This window comes from Nelusetta ayraudi, unplaced genomic scaffold (genome assembly GCF_046127955.1).
Source record: "Nelusetta ayraudi isolate G7.1 ecotype Tasmania unplaced genomic scaffold, CSIRO-AGI_Nayr_v1 ptg000011l, whole genome shotgun sequence".
Classification (NCBI taxonomy): domain Eukaryota; kingdom Metazoa; phylum Chordata; class Actinopteri; order Tetraodontiformes; family Monacanthidae; genus Nelusetta; species Nelusetta ayraudi.
In genome coordinates, this window is record NW_027466061.1 from 8,908,672 (window position 1) to 8,935,612 (window position 26,941).

Below are 26,941 nucleotides of genomic sequence, written 5' to 3' on the forward strand. Positions count from 1 at the left end.
GAAAAGAAGTTGAAAGCTTCAACACTAAAAATCTGTTCTTTGCAGCATATTTTATTGAAAATAGATTAACCTAACTGGAACTGGGCTTTCTTGTCAAAAAAAGCATCTTAATTTTGAACCTGCAGGAAAGTAAAGCCAGTGTGGAGCCAGAAGCCTTCCAAGTGATGGAGATGGACTTGGACTCGCTTTTTGTCCAATTATTCTCCCATCGACAGAATCAGAATTGTCTTCCTTTTTTTTGCACTTTCCTTGAAGCTCGCTGCTGTGAGCTTCAAGGAAAGTGCAAAACCACAAAGATTATGTGGATGACTTGATGCTACCAGGCCGCAACACGTTTTTCAATTGTGAAAAATACTGTTTTTTGTGGAAAAAATACAACAAGACCAACAAACCAAACCCCTTGCGAAATGTAAAATAAATAAATAAATAAATAAATAAATAAATAAATGAATCCATGAAGCATTTTTCTTCTTCTTACAAGTTTGTCTCCTTGGCCAAGTTTCAAGGTTTAGCTGCCAAGAGAAATGTTTCTTCTTCTTTTTTTTAACCTGAATGGTGAAGCGACACACAGACACTTTTTTTAAGAACAAGCTGTGGAACATGTGCAGAGCGACATGTTCCAGCTGTATGGTGGGAAGGCACTCAGGCGTTCTGACACACCAGAGCAGTCAACGGAAACATGACTGTCCAGTTGGAGTGACAGTCTTTAATCGCTCTCGCTGAGCTCATGTCTCTGTTAATAGGCGCAACAGCGACCAGTCAAAACGTTACTTCGCAAACAGTCAATTCAGCCGGTCTGCAAGTGGGCATTCAATCGCTCAGACAGGAGAGGACTAAATTACAATGCAAAGCTGCTGAGGGAAAGTACTACGGATGAATGGATTTTTATTTTTTCTTATGAGAGGCTTTAAAAAAAAACTAAAGTGCACTGCCCGGCAAATGATTGATATGCAAAACCGCCCAATGAAAAAGAGTGACGGAGGTGTTTTCGTGCGTTTCAACACCTGTCAGTTCACAAGGCCGACAATTCTCAAGACTTCTCAGCAAATTACGCATGATAGCTGAGGGGGATAAAAAATATTTAAAGTACGCAAAAACACAGAACAGATGTTTCCAACGGCGTCGCAGCTCCATTATAAACCCAAAAGTGCAAGTCGGAACAGCAAGTTTTCAATTAAAACAACCCAAATGCACACGTACTATATCTTGACATGTTTAACGTTAACATAATTGTAAATAAGATCAAGTAGATGTAAGGATTGCGTTATCTATTTGTCTAATAAATAAACATGAATGCAACAAAGGTTAACCTATGCAGAGACGGTGAAGTGGGGGAGAAAGCATAAGGCTCCAGGTGATACACAGAGCCGTGTTTGAAATCTTACAGCTCTTCAGTCCAAACCGATCAACCTGGACGACTGCTGTGAATTTTATTGATTGGAGGAATTACTGACGTAAAAAACGTTTGAGAAAACCCACACAAAACATCTCCTGCTTTCCCTTTGGAGGCCTAAAAGCACACGCAGAAGGAGTTGCCCTTGTGGTACCAGCAGGTATTGCAGCTAAAACGCTCTCTTTTTCTCCTTAGACCAATATATCAAAAAGACTCTTGTTAATTTCCACCATCTGTTGTGAGACAAAACAGACTAAAGAAACTCTTTTGGGAACGATACGCAGGCGGCTAAACTAGAAGCGCACCTGGAAGCTGGGGGACATTTTTTTTGGGTGTACAAGTACAAACTATTTTGCAATTTAAAAAAGAAACTGCCTGCAGCTGCCAAACTCCACTCAGACAGCCTCCCCTTCCATCCACCTGCGAGCAACAATCCGTTGCACAAAGAAATCCTCAAAAATCTCTTTGACCACTTTTGACGATATTTGTAGGGAATTTGTTGTTGCGACAGTGATATGGCTTGTGATAAATACAAGAGTGCAACTAATGCTTCCAGTGCCCAAAAAGTGAGTTGACAAAAAAGACAAATGAAAAAAAAAAAAAAAAAAAATGGAGAAAGTTCAACATTTCAATGCCCGCTTAAATCATTTCGATTTTCTGGTTTTCCAGGAATTCCTAGAAGTTAAAAGCCTCTGTCATAAGCATCTGAAATCTTGTGTTGGCCATCAATGTACTGTATATTGGCCAAATATATAAAGCATGAGCTTGGTAAAGTCAGTCAACTGAACTCCTGCAGCTGCTGCATTAAACAGTGACGCAGCGTTTGCAGCATACGGTGCAACATGAAGGCCCTATCCACACGGGAACGTTACCGTTTTTTTTTTCTTTCCCGGGGTCGAAAAAAGTCGCGTCCACACGCTGGCAGATGGAAATGGAACGGTGGGTGAAAACGATGTAATGCGTATGCCACACCGAAACGTGGCGCTGTTAACAGACGCTGACAAAGGCAACGGACCCAGAAAATAAAAATAAGCCCATTTCCGCTACACGCCAAACACGAAAAAGAAACAATGGCGAGTGGAGGGAAAAAACTTTGGGGTAGATCCTCAAAGAAGGGCGCGCAGCGCTAAAATGCGTCGCGTTTTGCGGCGAGATTGCGGCTGCAATTTGCGCCACAAATGCGGGTATCCACAAAGGTTTGCCTGAAACAGGTGCGAATGCTGCGGTCTGGCAACCTGAGAGCAGTTTGCGCCAAAGGTTGTTGGTGAGTGCGTGTGTTTGACAGTGAAACTCTGCGAGGATAAAAGCGCTCCTGTGCTCCTGGCAGTACGATGCCTCCTCCGTCTACCAAGACTGCTGCCATAATGGAAAGAAAGTCAAGACACAAGACACGTTAGTCACCAACACCTGAGTACCATTTGTATTTTTCATAGCCTATCTAAAATATTGGCATATATACTGTAGTCTATGCCGATCTATATATAAGATTTGGGGAGCCATATACATATTTCAGGCTTTTCAGAGAGGAAAGTTTCACTCAGAAGCCAGACACACTTGGACAGGCAGAAACTGCGCCTGGTTTTGGCTTGCGGTGTTTGCGTCTGTCAAACTGCGTGCGGACACGAGCGCAAACTCTTTCTGGATCTGCCGCTGTTTGAATGAGGCATATTTGCATAGAAGGGGGGTTCATTTTGCGTGTAATGACTCATTTAAATACATTCAAATCAGTCTGGCGCAACCCTGCCGCTACCTGCGCCTCGGCGCATTTTGCGGCCATTTTCACGTTTGCGTCCCCTCTGTGGATCGGAATCACCGTTTTTGGCGCTGTTTACACGGATTTTCTGGCGCAAAAGCCGTGCAAATGCTTTGTGGATCTGGCCCTGAGTCTCTTGTGTGGACCGACGGTGAGGTGGAATTACTACTACATGTCACACTGGATTACAAATCCGCTCGCCGCCATCGTTATTGTTTGTGCCGCTGCTGCCGCATGGCATGTCTTGTTTTTTTCCGGATGTCATGACGGTGACGGTGCGATGACATCATCGTTTTACAAGGAAAAGCCGTTTTCACTGTCCAGATGGCAACGATATGACAACGACGAAACAGCGTTGTCGGATTTTCCCACTCTGGGACCCGTTGTCAAAAAATACCGTTTCGGTGGACCCAAAACGCTGTTGCCATATGGACGAAACGCCGTAACGGTTAAATACTTTACCGTTTCCACCAAAAAACGTTCCCGTGTGGACAGGACCTAATTGACAGCAGAGTTGAGCTGGCCATTAAAAGCCCCACTGAGTACTCAGGAAACCCCTGGATGAGTTGTCACCAATCCATCGAGCAGCACCAACAGGCAACCAACACATTGCAGTGGCGGTAAAGTCGATGGGAAGGGAGGCAGGCCGCTGTGTGATTACTGAAGTTGTCAACTTGAACAGAGTTGGATCGCGTCTCTTGGCAGCAGGTTCAAGTCTCAGCCCTTCCTCCACTCAGACCGGGGCCAATTGGCTAAAAACCACCTGACCGGTCAGGACCACCACAGGAGCCCACTCCCCACAGCCTCTCTCCTTCACATAGTGCCGCTAACAATCAAAGTGTTAATGGCCCCGGAGCTTAACGAGGGGACTTAACGAGCTCCTTCATGAAGCCCAGACCGTCATTACCACAGCGAGCGGCGGCGGCATGGCTGATTGAAGGCACCGCTCGGAGTCACTCTGGAGCAGTAGGAAGCCAAATCCATTTAAAGACGACCTCTCACCCTCCGCCGCTCCTCCAAGATTAATGGGAAAGTATAAGAAAGAAAAAAAAAAGAAACGCACTTAAGCGGATAAAAACAGCTATGATGTTTTATGGCCACGTTGAGGTGGCTCCGCCCGGAAACATATTTCAGCCGTCGGCCCGCGTGCAAAAACACCCAAACAACATTACGACGCAGGTGGCTATCACCATATTTCACATCCGTTTAACTTGAATAATATGACATCTCATAACTCCGGTGTTTCATATCCCCCCTGATATACCATCAAATATATCAGGAGCCAAACAATATGAAGCCACCGGCCACGAGAGTCCAATTTACTGACGTTGTCACCTCGGCTCGGTGAGCGATCTCTGCTGGATAGGCTGCCACTTTCCATTTTCCCCGCCAACCACTGCGCGTGAAGCAGGCCGACTCCTAAATCTCCTCAATTACTTATATTATCATAAGGTAATATGCTCGCGCTCATATACTCAATTTCATATTTTTGTGATAATCATAAATCACTGAGCAAAAGGGGGAAACTAGTCCGTGCCAACCTTCAAATCACTCAGATAACTAATATACCACACACACACAAGCACACACACACACACACACACACACACACACACACAAACACACACAAATTCACATTTCTGCAGCACAATAAATCAAGAAAACAGGAGGAAAATGCACCTTTTTCCCCGCAGCTGTGCGTTAACTTAATGAATGTGGATGTTTGTTTTGCCTAGTGTATTCAGCCTGTGCGTGAAAGTGTGTTTGTCTGTATGCGTGTGTGTATGGATGGTTCCTGATAACAGACTGGACAGGAGGTGAGGTTATGACCTGTGCAGGACAAAAAAAAAAATCATCTGGCAGCTCAAGTGAGACGCCTGCGTTCATTTGTCCCCTGGCGCCAAAGTTCAATCCCCACAAGAGGTTTGGGGCAGTTTGCAGCAGGTTGCACTGCCAGATTTGAGAATAACCCACCTATTAATCACCTTCAATGTGAGAACTTTCAATAATGTTCAAATGTCACTGAGAAAGAAAAGAAAGAGGTTGCAGGTAATTCTGTGAATTGAAACACAGCTGCTGGTCCTCTTAAATGAGCCAGGAAGCGGCAGGGAGTGCTGGGCGGCACAGGGCCCGCAGGGTCCAGGCAAATTCATTTGCTGAACACCCACCGATTCATAGGAACATTTGGAGAAAAGTGAGATGGCAGGAGGACAACAAACTCTCGCAGGAGCGCAGGCTTAATGGACAGCGGTGACCTAGAATCATGTCAAATAGTTTAATTTTGAGTTTCTTTTGGCAAAAAAGATTCACGCTTGCAGCAATAAATACAGAAAAACTCTATTCATTTATTAGAAATGATTATGTTTGCTATCTGATTGTGTCTGTCTTCACAAATACTAAATATTAGTGGAATAGAAATGCTATTTATTATCATTATATTGTCTACGACAACATTTGGATTGGGCTTCTTTGGTGGACAGTTAAGAAAGTTTCAGACCAAGTAAAAGAAACAACAGACGAGACTGAAAAGAAAGTTGTTGCACTCGCTGAAAGCCTTCAAATGTATTGCACCTCCTTGATATATTCTACTGTAACACTTGATATTATGAAGTTAGATAATTATAGAATTGTTGATAATGAGGAGACGGTGAGGACGTGGTTGTCAATCTCATTGATAATCTTTAAAAGTGCATTGCGTCATATTCTGAAACCCACTGGATGCTGTGCATGTTATTTCCTGCTGAGAGCAGCAGGCAGCGCTGGAGCCACAGGAGCCACCAGGGCCACCGAGGCCACAGGAACCACAGGGGCCAGCCAATTCATTTGCTGCACACCCACTGATTCAGAGAAACACTTGGAGAAAAGAGGCCCGTCATGGAAATAAAAGAAAAAGGCAGCAAAAAAGGTTTTGGATGCGGCCAGTGTGTGTGAAGTTCACTGTCTGAGCTGCTTTAAGCCAGTCGGAATAAAACCCCAACGGTCACCTTCCTCCGAGCAGGAAGAGGCGGGACCTGCGGCCAAAAACAGGAAGCTGCTGCAGGCTTGTTAAAGTCAGCAGTGGCTGCAGTGTGGACGCCATCTGAGCCCTGCAAGTGCAGCGACGTGCACTGACGAGCGAACTGCCTGCCGTCTTGTCGTCGCAGCTCCGCTTGAAAGCTGTCGGATTCAGTTTCAAACCCCCAGTCGCACCCAGTAGATCAGATCACACCAATATGACAATATATAATACAATATAACAATATATTATATATAATACACGATATAAGGACTATAAATACATGTTCTATTCCACTTAGATTTTACTGTTTGTAATGATGGAAACAATGAAATAGTAAACATAACCATTTATAATAAATAAACAGAGTTTTTTCTGTATTTAATGCTCCAACAGACTCAAAATTGCGTTCAAGGTCGCCATCGTCCATTAAGCCTGCGCTCTTGCGAGAGCTGGTCGTCCTCCTGCGATCTCGCTTTAGAAACACGTTCCATCGCTACTCCTGAAGGGGCTTTTTGGATGCAGTCTTGTCAAACGCGCAGAGACTTTAAATCTGCTCCACCCGTCTTAGATGAGGCTCCTTTCCAAAACGACTTCTGTGGGCTCTTTTCCAGGCGGACGTGATCCGTGCCTCTGCGGCATATTAAAGATCCTCCCTGGCACATCGAGCTTGTCAGATGTGGTTGCGGAGCTTGTTTGTTGTGCACGACACTGTTTAGTTCATAGCTCCAGGTGGTTATACAAGGGTGTGTGTGTGTGTGTGTGTGTGTGCGTGCGTGCGTGTGTGTAAGTGTGCGCGTGCTGGTAGCAATAACTTTAAAGGAAGTGGTCTAATGACTCTGAGACTCCCTCTGGCCTCAGTGAGCCTCCACTTGGCACAGCTGCTGCACCGGGTGGACAAGAAGCCAAGATGTAACTAAGAATCTACGTGTGTGTGTGTGTGTGTGTGTGTGTGTGTGTGTGTGTGCACATGCGTGCGTCAGCAGCGGCTGAAACGGAAGTGGGAAGAGACAGTTGAGAGCAGGCCAGGAAGTGTGGAGCGATTAAGGAGGATGCCAGCATCTCTGCGGCAGCTAATAATTAAAGTCAACATCTCTACGGGTCGACTCCAGTTCGGTTCCGCTGACGTCTCCGCTCGCTTCGCCATCTGGGACCTTTAAAAAAAATGATCGTAGTCACGTGCCTCCCCCGCCGCCACACATTAACAACATGTTTGCCGTGTGCTGTGATGTCTCTAAAAATTCCAGGGTGGGATTAAGGGCACAAGTGTTTTTTCCTGGCGAGGGGCTGCATGGAAATGACTGCTTTGAGACGAGGAGTCGGAAAATTATGCTGAACTGTTTAAAGAAAGCGGGGGGGGGGGAAGGAAAATCCATCCCCTGCATGATTAATATGTCACTTCTTTGGAAATAGAAAAAAAAACAGCTAATACCTCGACCCACAATCCATTTTTGGCATTAATAGAAGAAAATATGCTCTTTCATCCTCGCTAAAAGCCACCTTTCAAATTAAAAGCGGGCTACTTTCTCGCACGTTCGCACTCCTAAAGAGTTTCCAGTCAAATCAGACACTTTCTAATTTAAATGAGATATCCGTGCGACAAAGGGCTTTATTCAAACGCGCGCTGTGATTGTTAGGCATTCATTACAAACGACTGCAGAGCGTCTGCATGCGGCGCCGGGTTTTTCAGTTTCTTTTCATGCCACAAAAGAAGGAGAAGACAAAGGAAGAGAAGAAGAAGAAGAAGAAGAGGAGACACTGGAAGAGAGGAACCTGCGCCGTCAGACCGAACATGAGGTCTTAATCGAATCCGACCGGGTGCCGTCTGATAACGATGCCCCTCGATCGGTTTTACAACAAGGCTCAAATCGATTGTTTACACACGAGAAAGTATCAATAAATTGGATTTTACATGATGGACATTTGTGTGTTGGTGGATTTGACGCTTCCAGCCAATAAACTTTACACCACTTCAGACTTTCTTCTTCTTTTGTTCCGTTAACTTCCCTTTTAAAATGGTGCCACAGTCGTGAGGAGCCTGCATTTGTGTGACAAGTGTTTGAGTTGACAGCTTCCCCAAAATCTTCTCTGCCGACACCAGACAGCCGAGACTGAGGACAGATTAGCCAACGGGAGCCTCGTTTCAGCCGTCGTCTCCGTCCGCCTGGAACTCACGCAGACGGGCTCGCTTTAAACCCCGCCCACCCAAACGGAGCACTTGTGACTCCGACAGAGACCATCGTAGTGTGACAAGTCTCCCTGTACTCTGTCTGAACCTTCAGTGATGGCTCCTGACAGCCAGCGTGCCGGGTGACTTCCTGCGTTGCGCTGCGTATCTTGTGTTGCCGTGGAAATGTGCACGAGAACAGAAGTGTTTTGTGCTTTACAGACGGATTAGAGGTGAAAACATCGACTACGCTGCTCAGCGCTGAACCACATGGATTACATTTGCGCTGCCACGCTTGGCCCACAAGCTTCCAGGAAATACAGGTACCAGGAAGTACAATGGGAGGACGCACCTGAATGCCGGTATGAACGGGTCCTTGCAGCGGCTCTGCGGTTCCAGTAAGTCATCGGTGAATCGTTCAGCATTGATTCGCCACCGATAGTTTGCCGGTTCGCCCCTTTCTAATCCAGCTGTTTGGTGGACCTGTTGCCTTATTGTCATCTGATCGAATGCAGAGTGGGCGACTGCCCTCTGTGTTTTAGCTCACACACTTCCTAGCACACACATCACTATACCCCCTGCCCCCAGCAGCAGAACATTCATTATTCATCTGTATTAGACTTTTCCTTTAGCGCCACGACGCGTCTCGCCACTGGTCTCTGCCTTCGCCATCCATTATTCAGGACAAAACTCTGCTTTTAGCCTGCCAGTATGCAAATCCTACGTTTTATTAGAATAATCAGCCCGTGTGTGCAAGTGTGTGCGAGTGTGTGTGTGTATGTACACGGCCGTTTGTCCTGGCAACTGTTTTATGCGTTTTATTGCTGGGGCCGCTGTCGGCGAACACTTCAGATCATATTATCAGTGGAGGGAGACGAGCTGGGGAAAGGCCATTGGAGGCTCCACTCGCTGCTGTACATTTAAAGGGCAAATCGCCCACATGTATGCCACCGTTGCGTGCCACTGCCCAGAGGAACGGCTCTTTACCGCCGAGGCCGCCGCCAGAGCCCTGCGTCTGAGTGTGTTTACGCGTACAAGGCAAGAAAAAAAAGCACTGGGCAACAACAAAAAGAGATTTTTTTTCCCACCCCATTACGGTTTTGTCTGCTTTGTTTTCCAGCACCGTCTTAAAGGTCGCTTTGGTCTCGTTTTAAAATACAGCCGGTACAAAACAATCGCCGGCTGCCAGCGACGAGGAGCTCTGACGCAAGCGACGCCCTTCTTTGATTGTTGGTTCAGTGTCGGACCACTCAAAGGTTTTGGTTTCACAGCCGCAGCTGTGTTCAGTTGTCAGTACAGTCAAGACTGAGAGTTTGGCAGCATTTCTGCTGATTTTAAGGTTAAAATAAAGTGAAAAGAGTGTCGGCGGTCTTGGCTGGATTGTTAAAGTGCTGTCAGGTTTGGCTCCAGATACAATGTGTCCATTTTTAATGCCTTAGGAAAAAATGTTTTTTCCAAGTTTCAGCAGAAGGTTTTATTACAATAAAACACTGGGGCCTTTAAAATTCCGGGGGTGTTTGATCAAACAGCTACTATGATGAAATGGAGGGAAAGGCTCGCAGGGCCATTTCTGTATATCACACTTGGGTGCCACAGTGCAGGTGTGAGTTCAGTGTATGTTCATATGCATGTTGTTTCATGTATATTTCATGCTTTATCAATAATGCGTGTGCCTGTTTGAAGGATCTGCGGTGAGCCTCAGATCAACGCACATAAATATTAACCTGCGCTTGTCTCCATCTGTCAGCAGGCCCCTCCCCTCCCCGCCGCTCCCCTCCCATCCCATCCTCTCACACTTCCTCACCTCTGTCCCCGCCTCCCCTTCACCCTCTCCTCCTCCCTGTCTACGCTGCTCAGCTGGCTCTGACCCTGCCGCCTGCCCTGAACCTCCCCCCGCCTCACGCCAACTATTGTGCATGCGGAAAAAAAACAAAAAAACAAGCAAATAAACAAATCACATTTACACGGGCTGATAAGTCCTCAGAACAAACCTATCAAAGAATGCTGTTCTGTATGATGGGGAGATGTTTTAAGCCGCCCTGATCCATGTTTTCAAATCAACAGTGAATGAAATGGCTGGATTTGAAAGAGCATTTCAAACATCTTCCTGCGGAGCGCGCTGCAGTGCCCCCCGTCTCTGCTTCACACTGGTTCCTTTTTGGGCCCAGCAGGTGGTCGTGTTAACCCAAGCCCAAAAAAAAACCTCCTAAAAACACTGTGCATGCTTCATGAGTCAACACCAAAACACGCTGCTGAGCGTGGAGGAGAATCTTTTCAAAAACAGCCAAAGAAAAACCAGCGCTAGGCTCACGTCTGTCAGGTGTCCTGATCATCTTCCTGTCTGCTTCCTCTTTTGCTCGACGTGTAAAAAATGCAGTCGACAGTTCAAAATGGATTCAGCTTTAAAACAGTTTATTCACAAATCAACAATGAAATATTCAAAATTAGCACAATAATGACGAAATAAAATTGGACTATTATCCTCAACAACACAACATGTGTAATAATTTCCTCATTAATAAAACCTGAAACTGGCTCACTAAACCCAGCTGTTAAATGGCTGATCAAACCACACATGAAACTGAATATATTAAACTGAAGATCTTCACTTTTCATCCCTGCCTCCCGTAGACCAGCTTCTGTGATTCATTAACAATAAATACACTGAAGGTAAATAAAAATGCTGGACTCATGCCTTGAAAGGGGCATATTTAGCCCTCTGTTTGCAGCGTCCTGCTAAAATCTCCTGCTAAAATCGATATGATTTCCCAGCAGAAGTATCAAATGGGCTTGACTAATTCCTATAGCCAGTTCACCGACAGGCCAAAGTCAGAAAACAATGTCATTTTCACCCTGTGGAGGTTTAAATCGATCACTTCATCTGACTGAAAAAAAAATAAGCAATCCAGCTGGAAATAGTCTTGTGCACATTTAAATAACAAACTTTCACAGAATTTGGTCCATTACGGCAACACGTTGATATTTTCTGCGGCGCCGAGGCGGCTTTGTAAAAAGCGCTAAAAGTGGGAACAGACAACCCGTCGCACCTCATTTAACGCAGCTCCAGTGGCTCCCAATCCAGACATTAATAATGAACCACACCAGAGAGCCGGAGAGCGGCTGCTGCTGCTGCTGCTGCTGCTGCTGCTGCTGCTGCTGCTGCTGCTGCTGCTGCTGCTGGTGCCGCCACCACGGCGGCTTATTTATGAGTTGGAATCAGGCGTGTTTAGCAACAGAGATGATTGACTGGCCAGATCCTCCTGATAAACTGCAATAATCTGTTGCACCGAAGCTGCCTGAGGGTGATTTGTGTCAACCCGCAGCCACTGCCCTTTCCCCCCCTCACACACACACACACACACACACACACACAGACACACACAGGCACACACAGGCACACTCTCCTCCCCCGTGCCGACTTGTGACTCCTGCTTGTCCTCTCTGGCCTCCCCCTGCCCTCCTCTCTGGCCCTGCCCTCCGCCCTCCCCGACTCGCTGCCGCCTTCGGGGCCGATGGAGGCAGCCGAGTTTCAGCTCAAGGTCGCGAGCGCAGAGCTCAAACTGGGCAGCGCATAAATTAAAGACTAGGCCAGCTTGGCTTGCACGCTAGGTGTCACTAGGTGCTGCGGCCGGGTCAAACGCTCTTCTTCGGTCCTCTGACACCGCTAACCTTGACAATTCAGCCTGGGGTGATGGAATAAATACCTCTTCATGCAGTGCGTTGCAAAGGCTGTGCACCGACCGCTGCACATTTCCAGGCATATCTGTACTTCTAATAAACAGTCTGCAATGGACAGCCTTTTCAGCTGGTCTTACAGCAATATTTTGGAGTTTTTCTAACTTCATAACTAAAAAGAAAAAAAAAAATTTTTACATTAATGCACTGATAGCAGGGACAATAACGCAGCACCTTCTTGCCACAGGGCACCAGTAGCTTATGCTAAAGCACAAGCTAATCAACTTATCAGCAGATACTTTCAGCAGGACTTTGGCTTTCTTTCTGTATCTCTTCTTCATCCCCTCTTGGTATATTTAAGGACAATTTCACAAACTTTACAGCTAGTTTGGTTCCTATAAAGCAGGAAGGGACTGCCGGAAGGGTTAGGTGAGGGGGAAAGAAAGCAGAAAGCAACTGTGGCAAAATAAAATGAGAGAAAAGAACAAGACCAAATGTTTTGTTTTGTTTGTTTGTTTGTTTGTTTTTGTGGTAAACATGTTTTCTTTTTACTCCTGACTGGCTTAGGCAAGAAAACAGGTGTTGCTTTAGCAGCCAGCTGAAAAGCCTCAAATTTATCAACCTGGCAAAACTAGCAGTAAAAAAAAAAAGGCAATCTAAATCAACAGAAATCTTACAGGCAGAAGAATGATTCCATTTTCAAACACTTCCTCCGGGCTTTTTACCAAATGGATGCATCAGATAAATCCAAAGGATTAAGGAAACATTCCATTTGGTGAGTCAGGATACATTTATTTTATACGTGGGCCCCGATGTATGCTAAGCTGTTCATACAGATAAAATAGTGCTTTTTCTTTTGCTTTATTTTTTTGCATGGGAGCAGCGCTCTGGATTCACATGCTCACTTTGCTGATTTGTTCGACATTATCCCGAGATGAAACAGCGGCTATAAAGGGAGGAGGAGGATTGGAAGTAAAGGAGAGAAAAGGCGGCTGCGCTTCCTTTGACTTCCATCTTTAATAGACTCCACAGTGCCCCCCTCCCACCCCCCTTCCCCTCTCGCCCCCCACCCCCACCTCTCCTGTCGCCTTGTTGCCTCAGTCGTCTATTATTTTTTTTCCTTGTGATCACGTAGCAGCTCTGCACGGAGGCACATTTGAATGCGGCCTCCGCCGGGGCTGGCGATAAAACGATATTTAACTGCTTGCTCTCTCCGAGGCTCCTATTTTTCCTCGCCATAAACCGCCGCCGTGCCGAGTCCCCCCCAGGGTGCCTTCCCCTCCTCACCCGCCTCCCGTCACTCTCTCTCGCCCTCTCTCTTTCTCCGGGCACTGAGGTCAGCTTCACGTGTGATCTCGCCCTGATGAGCCTCATACGCTCATCCTCGCCGCCAGTTGTAAGCCATTAACCTTTTCTCCTCCTCACCCCGTCTCCCCACGACCCCCCGTCTCCCCCATCACCCCCGCTCTGTGCCGCTGCACGTCATTAGCGCCGGTCTTCTTGAGCCGCAGTCACTCTGTTCTCTGCCGTCGGTCCCACCCCTTTTCTTTGGTTTTTCTGCACAGCGTCGCTTCTCCATCCTCGCCTCCGTCTCGTGCAGTTACCTCTCCTCCCCCCCCCTCTCCCTACCCCTCCCTCCCTCGCCTCCTTCCCTAATTGCCGTGTCGCCCCTGCTGCGCTCAGACCCGGAGGCTAAACGGTGTCTGCAGGGAGCGGAGCGGTGGCGGCACGAGAAAGCACAGAGCTGCTCACAGGATCTCACTTTCCTTATTTTGTTATCGTTATTATGGTTAATAAGCCGCTCGTCAGGAGGAAAGTGTGTTTACAGTCGCTGTGGCCGCTGCCGCCACTACTACTGCTCCTGCTGCAGTTATATTGTGTTTTTTTTTTTGTTTGTTTTTTAATCTCATCTCAAATCACTCAGACTTCCAGCAGCCTGGTTTCAATAACATCAATTTTATGGACAGCGCCTTTTTTTTTTTACACCTCACTTCTCTATGGAGGGAGGAGGGTGGGGATCGGGGGGGTGATAGAGGGGTGTCAACAGCTGCCTTACAACACTCCTGGACTCACCTGGTAGTAACGATACACAGATTGGTTCTGCCAATGTTTAATTCATCCAGCTGCTGCCCTCAGCTGCAGACCTGCACTGATTTAAGAACCTCCACTGACATAAATGTTTCCCGCCACCTCTGCACGATCACTGGGAGCCATATTTCCTTTAAGAATAAAGTCTCAGCTCTCGGGCCTCGCAGCTGATTTCTGAAGTGTGGCAGTTTTTGAACCAAGAGTGAGAGCAAAGTTGTTACCTCTTCCAAAAAGGTATGACGTATACATACATATATATGTATATTCTTTTTTGATTGTTCATCTGAGTTGCAAGAGAAATGATCCCCCAAACTCACTAGAGCCCAAACAAAGAGCATTTTTAGCCGTCTGTTTACAGCCTCCTGCAAAAACTGATGCTTTTTTTGGACCTTCTATATGTTTGGAAGAATCCAAAAACATGGCAGTCTCAGATTGCCGAGCCAACACCTGGCTGGGGTGTGGTCACTATGGTGATGTCACAAAAGGTGCGTTTCAAGTGGGTTTCTGCGAAACAGAGCGATCTGAAGGAGGTAAAATATGGTCTTCCCTCATTTGTGGAGTTCAGTGGCAGAGAACAGATTAGTGAAAGAACACACTGATAATGTGGACTTTTACATAAAATACGTCCTTCAAATTTGCACGGAAAGTGTTTTTACAGCAAGCATGAAGTCAGGGGGGCAGGAGGGGTTAGGGGGCCTCTGTTGATCCAGCATGAATGTTTTATGTTTTATGGACTGACTGACTGACTGACTGACTGACTGAGCTGGCGGAGAGAAAGACATGAAGGAGGAAAGAGAGAAATAATTAACACCCAGTCCAACAGTTTCAGTTTCAGGAGAGTTTAAATATTAAAGTTGCTTCCCAGAGAAGACGGGCAGCTTGAGGGAAACAAACACCTCAACCGCTGCCGATCTGCTACCGAATTTATTTATGGCCAACTCAGCTGGATGTGTGACGTGGCGCCTGCAGGATGAAATACATAGTGTGCAGGTGGCTGTAGGAAGTCTTCCAGTTCATGCTAATGAATGAGGAAATTAGATGCACTAAGGTTTTCCAATGTGAAATTTGTCTCAAGAGAATGCTGCTTCGTCTTTTTTTCACTTCAAGTAACAGCGACACAGAGAGGGGGAAAAAATCGAAACCTAACATTTCTGCAAATGTGAAAAAGAAATCAAAAAAGAAATGAAACATTTATAATTACCAGTCTGGAGACAGAGATGTGGGTTTCTAGCACCAAGACACATAAAAATATACAACAACAACAACACAACACCCAGTAACGAGAGAAACTCCTGCAGCCTGTGATCTTTACAAATTGCCGCAGCTGAAGTGAACTTGTCGCAACGCGGCTCCATTTCTCAGCAGGACGCCTCGGAGTCGGAGCGCTACGTGACAGGGCATTATGGGTACAAATTACAAACAACGAGCTAATAATGTGTGCGCGACTGGACCGACCATTAACAGACCATTTACACACCGTTAGTCGCGCTAATGAAACGACTAGGCGGATGTTAAACTTTCAGTAACAACGTAGTTTGATGGAATTTTATTCAAAACTACAGTAATAAATAATTTATGGGGCTGATTATGTCTTTAAAAATAATGCAAACAGGCTGCAAGCCAGAAGCCTAAAGGCCTGAATCTGATTTTAACATGAACTTTTTCATTCTTCTTTTTTTTCCCTCCAGCTCTCTCTCTCTCTCTCTCTCTCTCTCTCTCTCTCTCTCTCTCTCTCTCTCTCTCTCTCTCTCTCGCTCTTTCCCTCTCCATTTTCACCTCGCTGCAGTGATTTCTTTTTCGGGGTGAGAAAAGGTGTGACTCAGCGAGCAGATTACTGTTCCGCCGTCAGCGGCTCGATTAGCCGCAGTTAGGGAGGGGAGTCATACACAGGGCGACTGAGCCGCCTCGCACCTCCTCTGCCAGCGAAAGGAAGTGAAGGAAGAGTCTCTTCGCTCCGTTCGGATGGTTTGCCGTCTTATTCAGGTTATTCAGACACTTTCTCTTTGGACCCAGATTGTCTTTCTTGCTGTAATTGGTCAACTCCCAGATAATGTCACAAATATCTTTTAGACCTCGTAGAAATACCTCGTAGAAAAAGAAAAAAAAAAAAGGTAGGAAACCGCTTTTCACTCCGCTGCCGACTTCTCGTGTACTTTACCGAGTTTGTGACGTTTCTCTCGTGTCAACTTCTGACAGAGACCACAAGAAGTGCAAACTCCCGAGAGATGTGGAATTTCACATTGAGTCTCTCTACAAAGCTGTTCCTCAACTGGCTAAAGTCTTTTGCATCACAGATAAAATAGGAGAAGGTACTTCAGAGACACTGTATTCAACCTTCTTTATCTTTCATCCTGAACTCCTGTGGAGAAGCATCACATGAATAATGACACAATAACTATTAATTTAATTATATAACCCAATATGAGTGAGAATATTCAGAAGAAGCCTTTATGCAATAGATTAATCTCTTGACGACTACTACTCTACGCCCAAGAAAAAAATATATACATATTTTTCAATTTAAGGTCCCTTGCTAGTCAAAATTCCCTTTCAGCGGCACTTTGCTGCTCTGTCCATCCTTTACTTTGTTGTTTTCTCCAGTGTGTGTGTATGTGTGTGTGTGTGTGTGTGTGTGTGTGTCTGTGTCTGTGTGTCTGTGTGTGTGTGTGTGAGTGTGAGTGTGTGCCCACACGCACACTCGCTCGCTCGGAGACCCGTGTATGGAAATCACCCCTCTGCAATTCTACACAGGAGGCTGCAGAGGACGTGCAGGGAGGCAGTTTGTTTTGGTACTATGTGCAGTGATGACAGACAGACAGACGGAGGACGGACGGACGGACGGACGGACGGACAAACAGACAGACAGAAAGACAGCTCTAAAGAAGAATTTGTCAGGGAGTCCGAATACTGAGCATTGTTGTCAGTCAGTCAGTCAGCCAATCAAGGATTTAGCAGGTGGCTGTAAACAGAGGGCTACATTTGCCGGACATCTACTGGAGTGGAGCGGAAACAGAGACCTGGAAAACTGGCACAAACCTTTAAAATCCTGAAGCCCTTCAATAAGAGTCTGTAACCACCGACCTGCCTTCCAGTTGTTGTACCTCCGTAATGACTGCATCACGCAAATCAAATCTCGGGAAAAAAAGAAAGCACAATGCGCACATGTACATGGCAGCCACCTCCCTGCCGCTGCTGCCTCCACCTTGGCGCTTCTTCACAGAGGCAACTCGACACCGGGGCTGCTGCCATATCATGTGCGTGCACGTTGCCGCCCCGAGGCGCCGCGGCGAGGCGCAGGCATTATCAATGAGACTCGGGTCAATAAGTGTGTTATTTATACATCTTCACTCGGCCGCCGGCCCGGCGGAATCTTTACAAAGCACACACTGCCCGGCAATCTTCGGCACAGAGCGCAAATGAATTATACAACGCAATAAGGAGGCTAAGTGAACTATTCCCGGGAATTGGGGGTAAGTCTCTCTCGCTCTCTCTCTCTCTTTCTCTCTCTCCCTCAGCACAGCTCCGAGTGCTTTATATTCACCGAGTGCAGCAGCCGGAGTGCCGTGGCAGGAGCGGCGGGGACAATGATGTTAATTGTGTAATACAGGTATATATTTGACTAAGTATGAATTATGGATGCGGGCGCCCGTGTTAACGACGTTCTAATGGTAATGATCGCCTCCGTCCTCGTCCCCGATGCCCCGCCGCATTACACGGCGCGGCGCCTTCATCCGATCGCCCGACGAATGGAAACAAGGGAGAGGCAGCGGGCGGAACTTCCTGTCGGGCAGGAAGGAGGAAACTGGCGCCGCGTCACAGTCTTTCTTCCCCGGCGCGAGGTGTGAGCGCTTTCACATTTCAAGGCGGCGAGCGAGCGAGCGAGGACGGGAAGAAGAGCTAATCAGACAGCGGCATGTTTTCTCTCTCTCTCCCTCTCTCCCTCTCTTTCTTCCCTTCCTTCCTTAATCCCGGCTCTGCTGAGGCGCCTTTTCTCCTCCGGAAAAATGTGTGTTCCTTTCACGCTGGCTCTGCAATCACTTGGAACCCAAGTACAGACCGTGTGACAGCATCAATTAAATTCACAATTATCATGAGGCAGAGACACGCCAGCGTCAGAAAATATAGCAACACGGTGGCGTTGTGTGTGTGTGTGTGTGTGTGTGTGTGTGTGTGTGTGTGTGTGTGTGTGTGTGTGTGTGTGTGTTTCTCTGCACACCGGCATGCTTTTTTGTTTGCGCGTCAGGAGGCAGACGACCACGACTCATGGGGATGTTCAGTGGCCTTTTTTGTTTTTCACCTCGTGTGAACCTCAAACAAATGGGACTCAACACGTCTCTTGACGCTTGTTGGGACAATTTCATAAGGGCAAATGGACGTTTTTTCGTTTTTCGGATTCATGTGGTTGGAGGCCAACAGGGTTTTGTTTTTGTTTGCTTGTTTTTTGAAGTGGTAAAACCACTATTGAGAAAATAAGAAATGAGAACCAATAACCAGTAGTTTGAACAAAAAAAAATAATAATCTGACGTGGAAATGGAAAACAGGAACTGAAGTAAGTGTAGCAATCTTGTGTTACGTTTTGCAAGTTCATGAAAAAGATTCAAGGTCAGTTTCTGTGACTCGTCTGAAGAGTGGTGGCGCTTGTTGTTGCTAAATATCAACCCACAGCGTGCGAGAATCAGGCTTAGAGTGCAAACAATTCAGTCCGTCAAGCCTCCCGCCACGAGACGTGTGTTCATGTGAGAGTCGCGCTGCCGGGACTCACGCCGGCTTCTTCGCACACTTTTGTTGTTGTTTTTTCTTCTCCTCCCACTTTATTAAAGGCCAATCAGATCCCGGCTGGAAAAGACGGCCAGTGTGTCCGCGGCTGATCCTCCACCTACTGTGGCGGCCGACCCACACTGAGGCAGAGCGGCAGATTAAAAATTCATAAGCGTATTTAGATCCATAAGAGCTTTATTCATGTGTGCCGCCACCGTCTAATACAGCAGGGCAACTAATCACACACGCACGTCCACACACACGCACACACACATACACACAGAGTCACAATGCCGCTCTGGTTCTATTCCAAGTGTCAGCGCTATCATATGGGCTTGGGTGTGTGTGTGTGTGTGTGTGTGTGTGTGTGTGTGTGTGTGTGTGTGTGTGTGTGTGCTCGCCCTGGCATTGTTCCCCTCTTCAGAGTGCCATACAATGCGCTGGCATAAATACCTGCTTGACACAGCAGATTGCCACTAATGGCTTTTACACACAGCGCCATCTGTAAGCCGAGGCCATCAGTACCACCCCCTCCCCCACGACCCCCGCTCACACACCCCCCTCCCAGCCCCGACGGCGATGATTCACACACAGCGTTTGCATCGGTTGAAGGCAACCGAGGCAAAATTATGGCTAAATTAAAATGATGATATTCGCTGCTGAGGCCCATGACGAGGGGCGAGGAGCGCAGAACGAGGAGCGCGGAATGAAGAACGAGGAGGGAGGAGCGTGGTACCCGGCTGCAGACGACACAAACAGAAGCGTGAAACCTGATAAGACGGGATTGTTGCCTGCCGGCGGAGCGGAAGACAGACAGATCCGCTCATCAGCCGACGCTCCTGGAGATTTTTGCACTTTGACCGCAGGGAAATTTACGATTCCTAATTAAAAAGCTGTCAATAATAATTAGCGACTGTGTTTTCGGCGGCACCGCGGTGGCCTGGGGGTGTTGCCTCGCAGCAAAAAGGTCACAGGTTCAATTCTGACCTTTCTGTGAGGAGTTTCTCCACAAGCAGCCGCCCAGCCCGGCCCGGCCCGGCTCGGCTCGGCTCGGTGCTGGTTTTTCAGCTTCTCCAAGAGACATTTTTAGAAAACCTGCCAGCAGCGTATTTATGTTGAAAGAAGGACGGGAGGAAAACGCTGTGTGACAGAAACTATTCCGGACTTTTCTGGACTCAATGACAAATATTGTACTAATGGTTTATAAAACCTTGCTTATCCTTGCCTCTGCACAATTGACTGCCTTTTGCACATCTTGCTCTTGTTTGTTTGTTCCATTTGGATCTATCTATCTATAGCACTTCTGTGTTCGGTGGCTCAGAGTAAGCGAGACGCAGCAACAAGAAGGTCTATCAGAACTCCGAGCTGATGGGTCTCAGCGGACTTTCAGAATGTGTCGCGAGAAGCTGAAAAACTAAAAACCCTTTGATATGATACAGATATGGAACCGTCATATAATGACGCCAGTGGGTTTGGTGCTGGCGTGCTCTGACGGCTACGCCCACGTTGGAACTCAATTGTTGTGGAAAATGAGTCGAGTCGTGTAGAAACTATGTCATGGAAAACCGCCAACAGTCTCTCTCTCTCTCTCTCTCTCTCTCTCTCTCTCTCTCTCTCTCTCTTTCTCTCTCTCTCCCCGTGTCCCTGTGATGAACTGCTGACTCGTCCAGTCCACGCAGTAGTTCAACACAAAACAGTCTCAGTGCATGTTTTAGGTTCGTGCTTCCGTTTTTGTCAATGGCATCCTTTTGTCTCACACAGTCTTCCACGACTACATCAGCTGTCGTGACTCCAGGCCCGACACGCTGGGAAACCAGGGCCGATGGGGCGCGTGTGCGCCAGTTCTGGCTCTGGAGCAGAGGATGCAGGTTGTGGCGCCTCCGAACACCACGGAGCTCCGGCAGCCTGCGGTCACCACGCGGGGATCATCACTATTCATTTGCGCGGCAAAACGGCTGCAGAGGCTCGTAAATGAGTTCATCTAACGCAGCTGAGACGCAGCTTGACACGCGGCAAGGCCGCCGAGAGCGCTGCCGCTACGGCGCCACCGCCTCTCCCTCGTCCGCCGACTCCGTGGTGAGAAACACAGCGGGGCTGAAATGCGGACGGTCGATGATACTGCTAAATCACAGCGGCCTGAAGGAGGCGGAAGCAGCGGTAAATCAGCGGGGGTGGGGGAGGGTTGTTGGGGGGGTGCTAGCAGGACTCGGGCGAGAACCTTGGAGCACTCAGGCCTTTTCTGCACCCCCAGGGTGACAAATCAATGGCGAAGGGAAGACGAAGGAACAAAAAAAAAAGTAAAGCTATTAATTCTCCTGGATATGTCAATTCTCATTGGCCGCTCCGGATCGCTCGCGATCACAAAGGCTCCCCCGCGGCCAGACGGGATCCCAGGATTCGGTTGCGCCTCAACGCACTGTTAATTCATTACCGTTTTTTTACAGCTACCTAGAAGGCAGCGCACAGCGGCGGAGTGATGTAAATCAATTCCGATAGCAGGTTTATAACTCGGAGCAGATGATGGAAGAAGGGAAGAAAAGAAAAAAAAAGACTCAGAGGGGGCGTGACTGCAGGGTTAAATTATGCTAACAGTTCCTTGTGTAAAATGTGTAGGCTGGCTGGTAAAGGGGCGCCTGGGGTTAACTAAGCCATGACAGAGGAACCTGGAGCTGAATTATTCATCAGACGGTCGGTGGGTGCTGGTCTTACCCGTCCGATGAGCACAGGTTCCGGCCCCGCGTACTCCTCGATCACGAAGAACTGGTTCCAGATCCAGCTCCTCCTGCTGCGGGAGCGCGACCCCTCCCTCTGCATTGGCTCCTCCTCCTCCTGCTGGTGCTCCTGCTCGCCCTGCTGCTGCTGCTGCTGCAGCTCTTCCGCCTCCTCGAACACGAGGCCCGGCCCGTTCTCCGAAACGATGTCGCGGCTCCACTCGGGCGCCGGCCGCAGCCTCAGAACATGGCCACCGCCACCACCGCTGCTGCTGCTGCTGTTGACAGCTTTGCCGTCTTCATCTGCCGGGTACTGAGCCGCGACCAAGTCTGTTTGAGCAGCGCCATCCGACTCTGTTAATGGGTCTCTGCGGGGATCTGTGGCACCGCCGCCTCCTCGCCCTCCCAGGGGCTGCTGCATCGTCAGCACAGCCGGCGGAGAATCATTTGCTTCGGGGGGGCGACGGCGCGGCGGGGAGCGTTTTGCAGTGGCTTCTGTTTGGCCGAGGCCGACCTGGACGAGGTGTTTGGTCCTGCCGTCACCACCGTCCAGACTCTGCAGTTCACCCGCTACTTCATTTCGGGGCTTGACTGTCAAGCCATCGTCGTGATCTGCACCGAGCCGCTGGGTGGTCGCCGGCCCCGCGAACGGCGAAGTGGTCTGATTATCGGAGGTGGCATGCTGCTGAGCGACAGCCGCGTCTTGTCTGGGCAATTTCAGAGGCTCTGACTGTCCGCGATTAACGTCAATCAAGTCCCTCTTGCGGCTCCGGCTGCCCTTGCTGGGGAAGCCGAGGCCGGCAACGCTCTGCATCTGGGAGTTGACAATCCTGACCAGGTTTTCTTTGGAGAGCAGCTTCAGGACGCCGTAGCTGCCGGTCAGGTTCAGCTTGCGGCCGGGATCCACGCCGAAGCCTTTGGCCTGGGCCTCGGCCAAGTCTGGCCTGGTCCTGGATCGGGAGCCCGACTTAAAGCGGGTTCTGTTTGCGTGTGAATCCGGCTTGTGGTGAAGGGCGAAGGTCTTCTCGGCTCGCCCCGTCTTCCCGGCGATGTCGGCGCTCTTGGTCGTGTTCTTCACTTTCCTCATGTCCTGGTTTTGTGACATGCGGGCGCTCGGCTCTTTTTTGCTGAGCGAGTCGCCCTCACGCTTGGGTTTGGGGACCTTTCGCTCGCCGCTGGCCACTAGCGCCACACCGTGGCTCTGCACTGGTTTACTGTGAGAGTAAGTCCCGGCGTCGGCCGCCTGCTCGTGACCGATCAGGTTCCGGAGGGTCACGACGGGCATCTCATTGGTGTCCGCGCCCGAGTCCCACTGGTCCGCCGCTCTGCTCGCGTGCGACCCGCTCGCTCCTCTCCTCCGTACGACCTTACTGGCCGAGGCGCTTCCTGCAAGCCCCGCCCACAGGCACAGGGAAACCAGTAGCAGCTGAATTCTTGCAATCATCGTGTCTCGTGGCAAAACGTCCTAGTTCGAGCGAGCTTTGCTGAGAGGCAGGTGTTGTTTTCCGGCTGTCTTCATCCTCTTCATTCTCGCGCGCAGCCTCTCACTCTCCCATCCTGCGCCCTTCACACGGAGCCGGAGGGCAGGTGTCACTCACTCCTTCCCCTTTAAGTTGTTTATTTCCGAGCCGCCCTGACTATCTATCTAAGCGAGGCTCTCTCCGCTCCGTAGTCGTCCCGCCAAGCGTTGCATTCGGCTTCCCGCGAAGGGGCTGGATACCCTGAGAGAAAAGATAAAGATAATTAAGTTAAAACTTTAATCATCTCGCAGCGTTAATTAAAAGTTGGAGGCTGCGCAGACAGGTGGGAGGACTCACGGACAAACAGGAAAGGAAGACAGACAGACAGACAGATAGACAGACAGACAGACAGATTTTAGAGCGCGAATCACGACGACACAAGCACAGAGACATTATTATATATATTGTGGACTGTGAGATCCATTTATACCATCATAATGACCTGTGTGGATTTTTATCATTCACGTTTATTAGATAGCTAGCGACAAAGCTATCATTACCATATTCTGCATGAGCGAAGATGGGATAACAGTGATAAAAAAAATGCTCTGAGCGCTCTGCGGTGGAAGCTACTGCGAGGGATTCCTGACTGCAGCTGCAAAAAAAAAAAAAGATAATAAAAAATGGAAGAGCCGTGACGGCTCACTTTGATGTGTGATTAATTAGCTAAATGAATATTTTGCTTTGATCAGTCGGTTAGAATGTCAATAGAGATGCGAGCCGTAGATACAGACGAGCTTAAAGTAAAAGGTTTATCGCCTCCTCACTTATCCGACGCCAACAAAACTGAATCTGCACACCATGGAGAACTGTTGCCGCAATGTAAGCAGGCACTCAGACGGCGCCTCACTGCCCTTGAAGGCTGATGAAGACGCAAGCGGCCGAGGTTAGCGACTAGCTGCATAAAGCTCACATAAAGCTCAGCGGGTGAAAGTATGAGTGGAAGGGGGAGTGGTCATTGTTTTTTGTGCATTCAAGAGAGTGGATTTCCCAGTAACTAAATTCACTGCCAAAGAGTCAGCTGTAGCGACGCGTTTTCTTCTTGATTAAGACCAGGGTGCATATTGTCTCACTCTCTGGGTTCAACGCTGGCACGAAAACCAAAAACAAAGAAACCCATTAGCGCGCATTATTAGGTGTTTTTGTGTTCAGCATGAGTCATATCACCGTCGCAACACTCAAAGCACTTATCGCCTGTTTCCCAACAATCTGCGCACGTCTCCAGCGCACTCCAAAGGCAAATCCAGGACCCAGATAAAAACATCAGGTATCAGCCAGGTTGTCAGGGCGGAGGCACAGGGGCGCTAACATCCGAGCTCTGTGGTAACACCAGCCCACACACCTGACAAACCATCGCTGGGACGCTTTCCCCATGTGCGTCATCGTATCAATCTGCTCTATGTTTTTTATTTTCTACTAAAAATTGCACAATAAGACAGCCAGCGGGTTGAAATGTGACCTTCACTGGTGGACTCAACACACATCCGCAATCATTTCTTCACTTGTTTGTCAACTCCCAAAAATCACTCTAGATTTTTTCGCAACTTGAGTTATGTATGTAAATGTATATACATATATCAAACAGAGACACTAAAAAAGCTTGTCTCACATGTGCACATGCTTCAAAGGGAGCCTGATGTGTGAACACAGACCAACCCGGAATTTACCGAGCAAGCCCCGCCCCTTGTATCAAGTCTGCGTAAGCCGAAGTGACGCTGGGGAAGCGGGGAGAAGGCGCTGGGTGGGGGGGATCAAGGACGCGCCTTCTTCTCGGTTAATGCCGCTTTAATCAGCTGCAAGTCAGACGTGCACGCGGGACGTAGACAAATGCCTCCCGGAACTGGAATATGTCAGAGTTGTGCAAATCATGTGCAGCATGTTTTCCCTCCGAGCTCCTGGCGTGGAACCGAAACCTGGCCGGAACCAAGTGTAGAAATGGGGACAGGAGGTAGGCTGGTGGGGCGGAGCCAAAACCTGCCAAGGGGTGTGGTCATCAACCTTGGCGTTGTACCAGTGAGGTGTTGATGCACTTTACGACATCACAAAGGGCTTACTGGGTGACTTGAGCACACTTTGTGAAAAGTGGAGCAAAGAAAGCAGCTAAACGCCTCCATTTCTGGGGGTTGACTGGCAGGATGGAGACACAGACTGTCCTGGGAAAAGTGAACCAGTGAATTTTGCATCATGTGGGTCCTTTAATACAGCATGCGCAGATTCTGTCAAGGCAAATATTTGCTGGCAGAATCTTTCAGATCTATTTTTCCAGCCTTCCTTGATAAATAATATTCACGCTTAGCCCTGTGTGTGCAACGTCCTGTTAACGTTGATGCCTCCTGATATTTGTCAGTTTCTTCTCAATGGAGCCACAAACAGACTTCAACTCCTTCATTAAAGTCTTGAGTTGATTCCTTCAAAACGGTGCGATAGAAAGAGATGAGAAACTGGAAGGTAGTTGGTCTGAGGACTGAACTCTGCTCTGCTCTGCTCAGCTGCTTGTGAATTCACAGATGTATTTTGGTGAAACTCGCAGCGTCGGGCGGCTGCAGTAGGTTCCATCCTGGTCTCGGTGCCGACAGACCCTGTCAGCGCCGCTCGTCGGGGCGTGACCGGAGTTGGGACGTCCCCTCCCAGAACAACGCTCCGCCTCACCCTCTCCTCATCCCACTCTTCCCCATCTCTCCATTGTTCTCCTCCTCTTCCCTCTGACAGCAACTGTTTTTGTGATGCAGTGAAGCAATGGGAGGAATAAAAAAGGAGAAATTATCCCTCCTTCCCTCCCTTGCCACCATTCTCTCTTCTTCCACCTCTCCCACTCACCACCTGTCTCCTCCTCCTCTTTCTTCGCTGCATCCGTTCTTTGAAAATCTCCTCTCTCTCTCTCTCTCTGTCACTTTCTCCATGTGTGTTTTAAAAACCTCGACTATTGTCTCCGCCGCTATTCTCTCATCCTCCCCCACTTGTCTGCGTCAATCACCGCGGCGTCACCCTCCACGGCTTCAAATCAATCAAGCTGCTGGCTCCCTCGCCACTTCCAATCGCCACGCCGCGAGTGACAGGCGCCTCGCCGGCAAGCGTCTCGCCATTCGCCGCAGAATCTGGGAGAAGGGAAAAGGACAGAGCCGAGAAAAACGCTGCCTGGATTTTCCGCCACAACTTCTATATGAGCGCCAGAGGCCATTACGGAGGAGCTGATGCTGATGATTGGGCTGAGTGTGTAATCTCATACAGGCAGCGCCGGTAGGAAATCTGGTGGAATTCGACGGAGGCGCTCTCGCCCGTCCCGCAGGAACCTGATGGCCGGCCAATCATTGCCGCAGGTAGCTTGTTAACAAGCCCGAGGGCAGGTGGCAGGAAGCGGCCGCGTATACAACACCCCCCACCACCACCCTCTACCGCCCCTCCCATTACGCCCACATCTCTTTGAAGCAACAGCGTAAAAACAAACAGAAAAATAGTTAAAAGCGATTCTAGTTTTTCATCTTTCTTTTATCTCTGCTACGGTTCAAAAGCTTAGAATTGAACTCGGAGCTGTTTTAAGTCTCCTCTGTGACGTATCGATCCGTGTCACCACCTCCCGCGGTGTCCTCCCTCCCCCTCGTCCCTCCCCCCACTTCCCACTACCCCCCAGCCTGGTTTCAGGCCTGTTCGGCAGTAAGTGAAGTTAATTGGCTGCTCTGGTTTGAGAGTGCAGGGGAGCACATATGTCCCCATTACAGCTTCGTATAGCGTAATAGGGTGAAATTGCGGTTTTCATCTTTGGCGGTAGCAGGGTGGTGATGATTTCACCTGCAGCCATTTACGTGCGGCGGTGGTTTTTTTTCGCAGGCCGGTCAATAAAGATAACACGGCGCTCCTTAATTAGAGGTTCAGGAAATGCCTG

The 26,941-nt window shown here is 48.6% G+C and overlaps 2 protein-coding genes across 2 annotated transcripts in view; both read right to left on the bottom strand.

Annotated features, from left to right (window-relative positions):
* Positions 1-22,057, bottom strand: part of cdh24b (cadherin 24, type 2b) — a 91,622-nt gene extending 69,565 nt beyond the window's left edge. The window contains exon 1 of the mRNA XM_076020564.1: positions 21,540-22,057. Coding sequence (XP_075876679.1) covers positions 21,540-21,962 — 423 coding nt within the window. The 5' untranslated portion in view covers positions 21,963-22,057. The remainder of the gene's footprint in view (positions 1-21,539) is intronic.
* The window catches only part of LOC142884277 (uncharacterized), a 60,142-nt gene continuing 55,165 nt past the window's right edge, over positions 21,965-26,941 (bottom strand). The window contains exons 3-4 of the mRNA XM_076019790.1: positions 22,056-23,262; positions 21,965-21,991 (exon numbers count right to left, since the gene is read on the bottom strand). Coding sequence (XP_075875905.1) covers positions 21,965-21,991; positions 22,056-22,985 — 957 coding nt within the window. The 5' untranslated portion in view covers positions 22,986-23,262. The remainder of the gene's footprint in view (positions 21,992-22,055; positions 23,263-26,941) is intronic.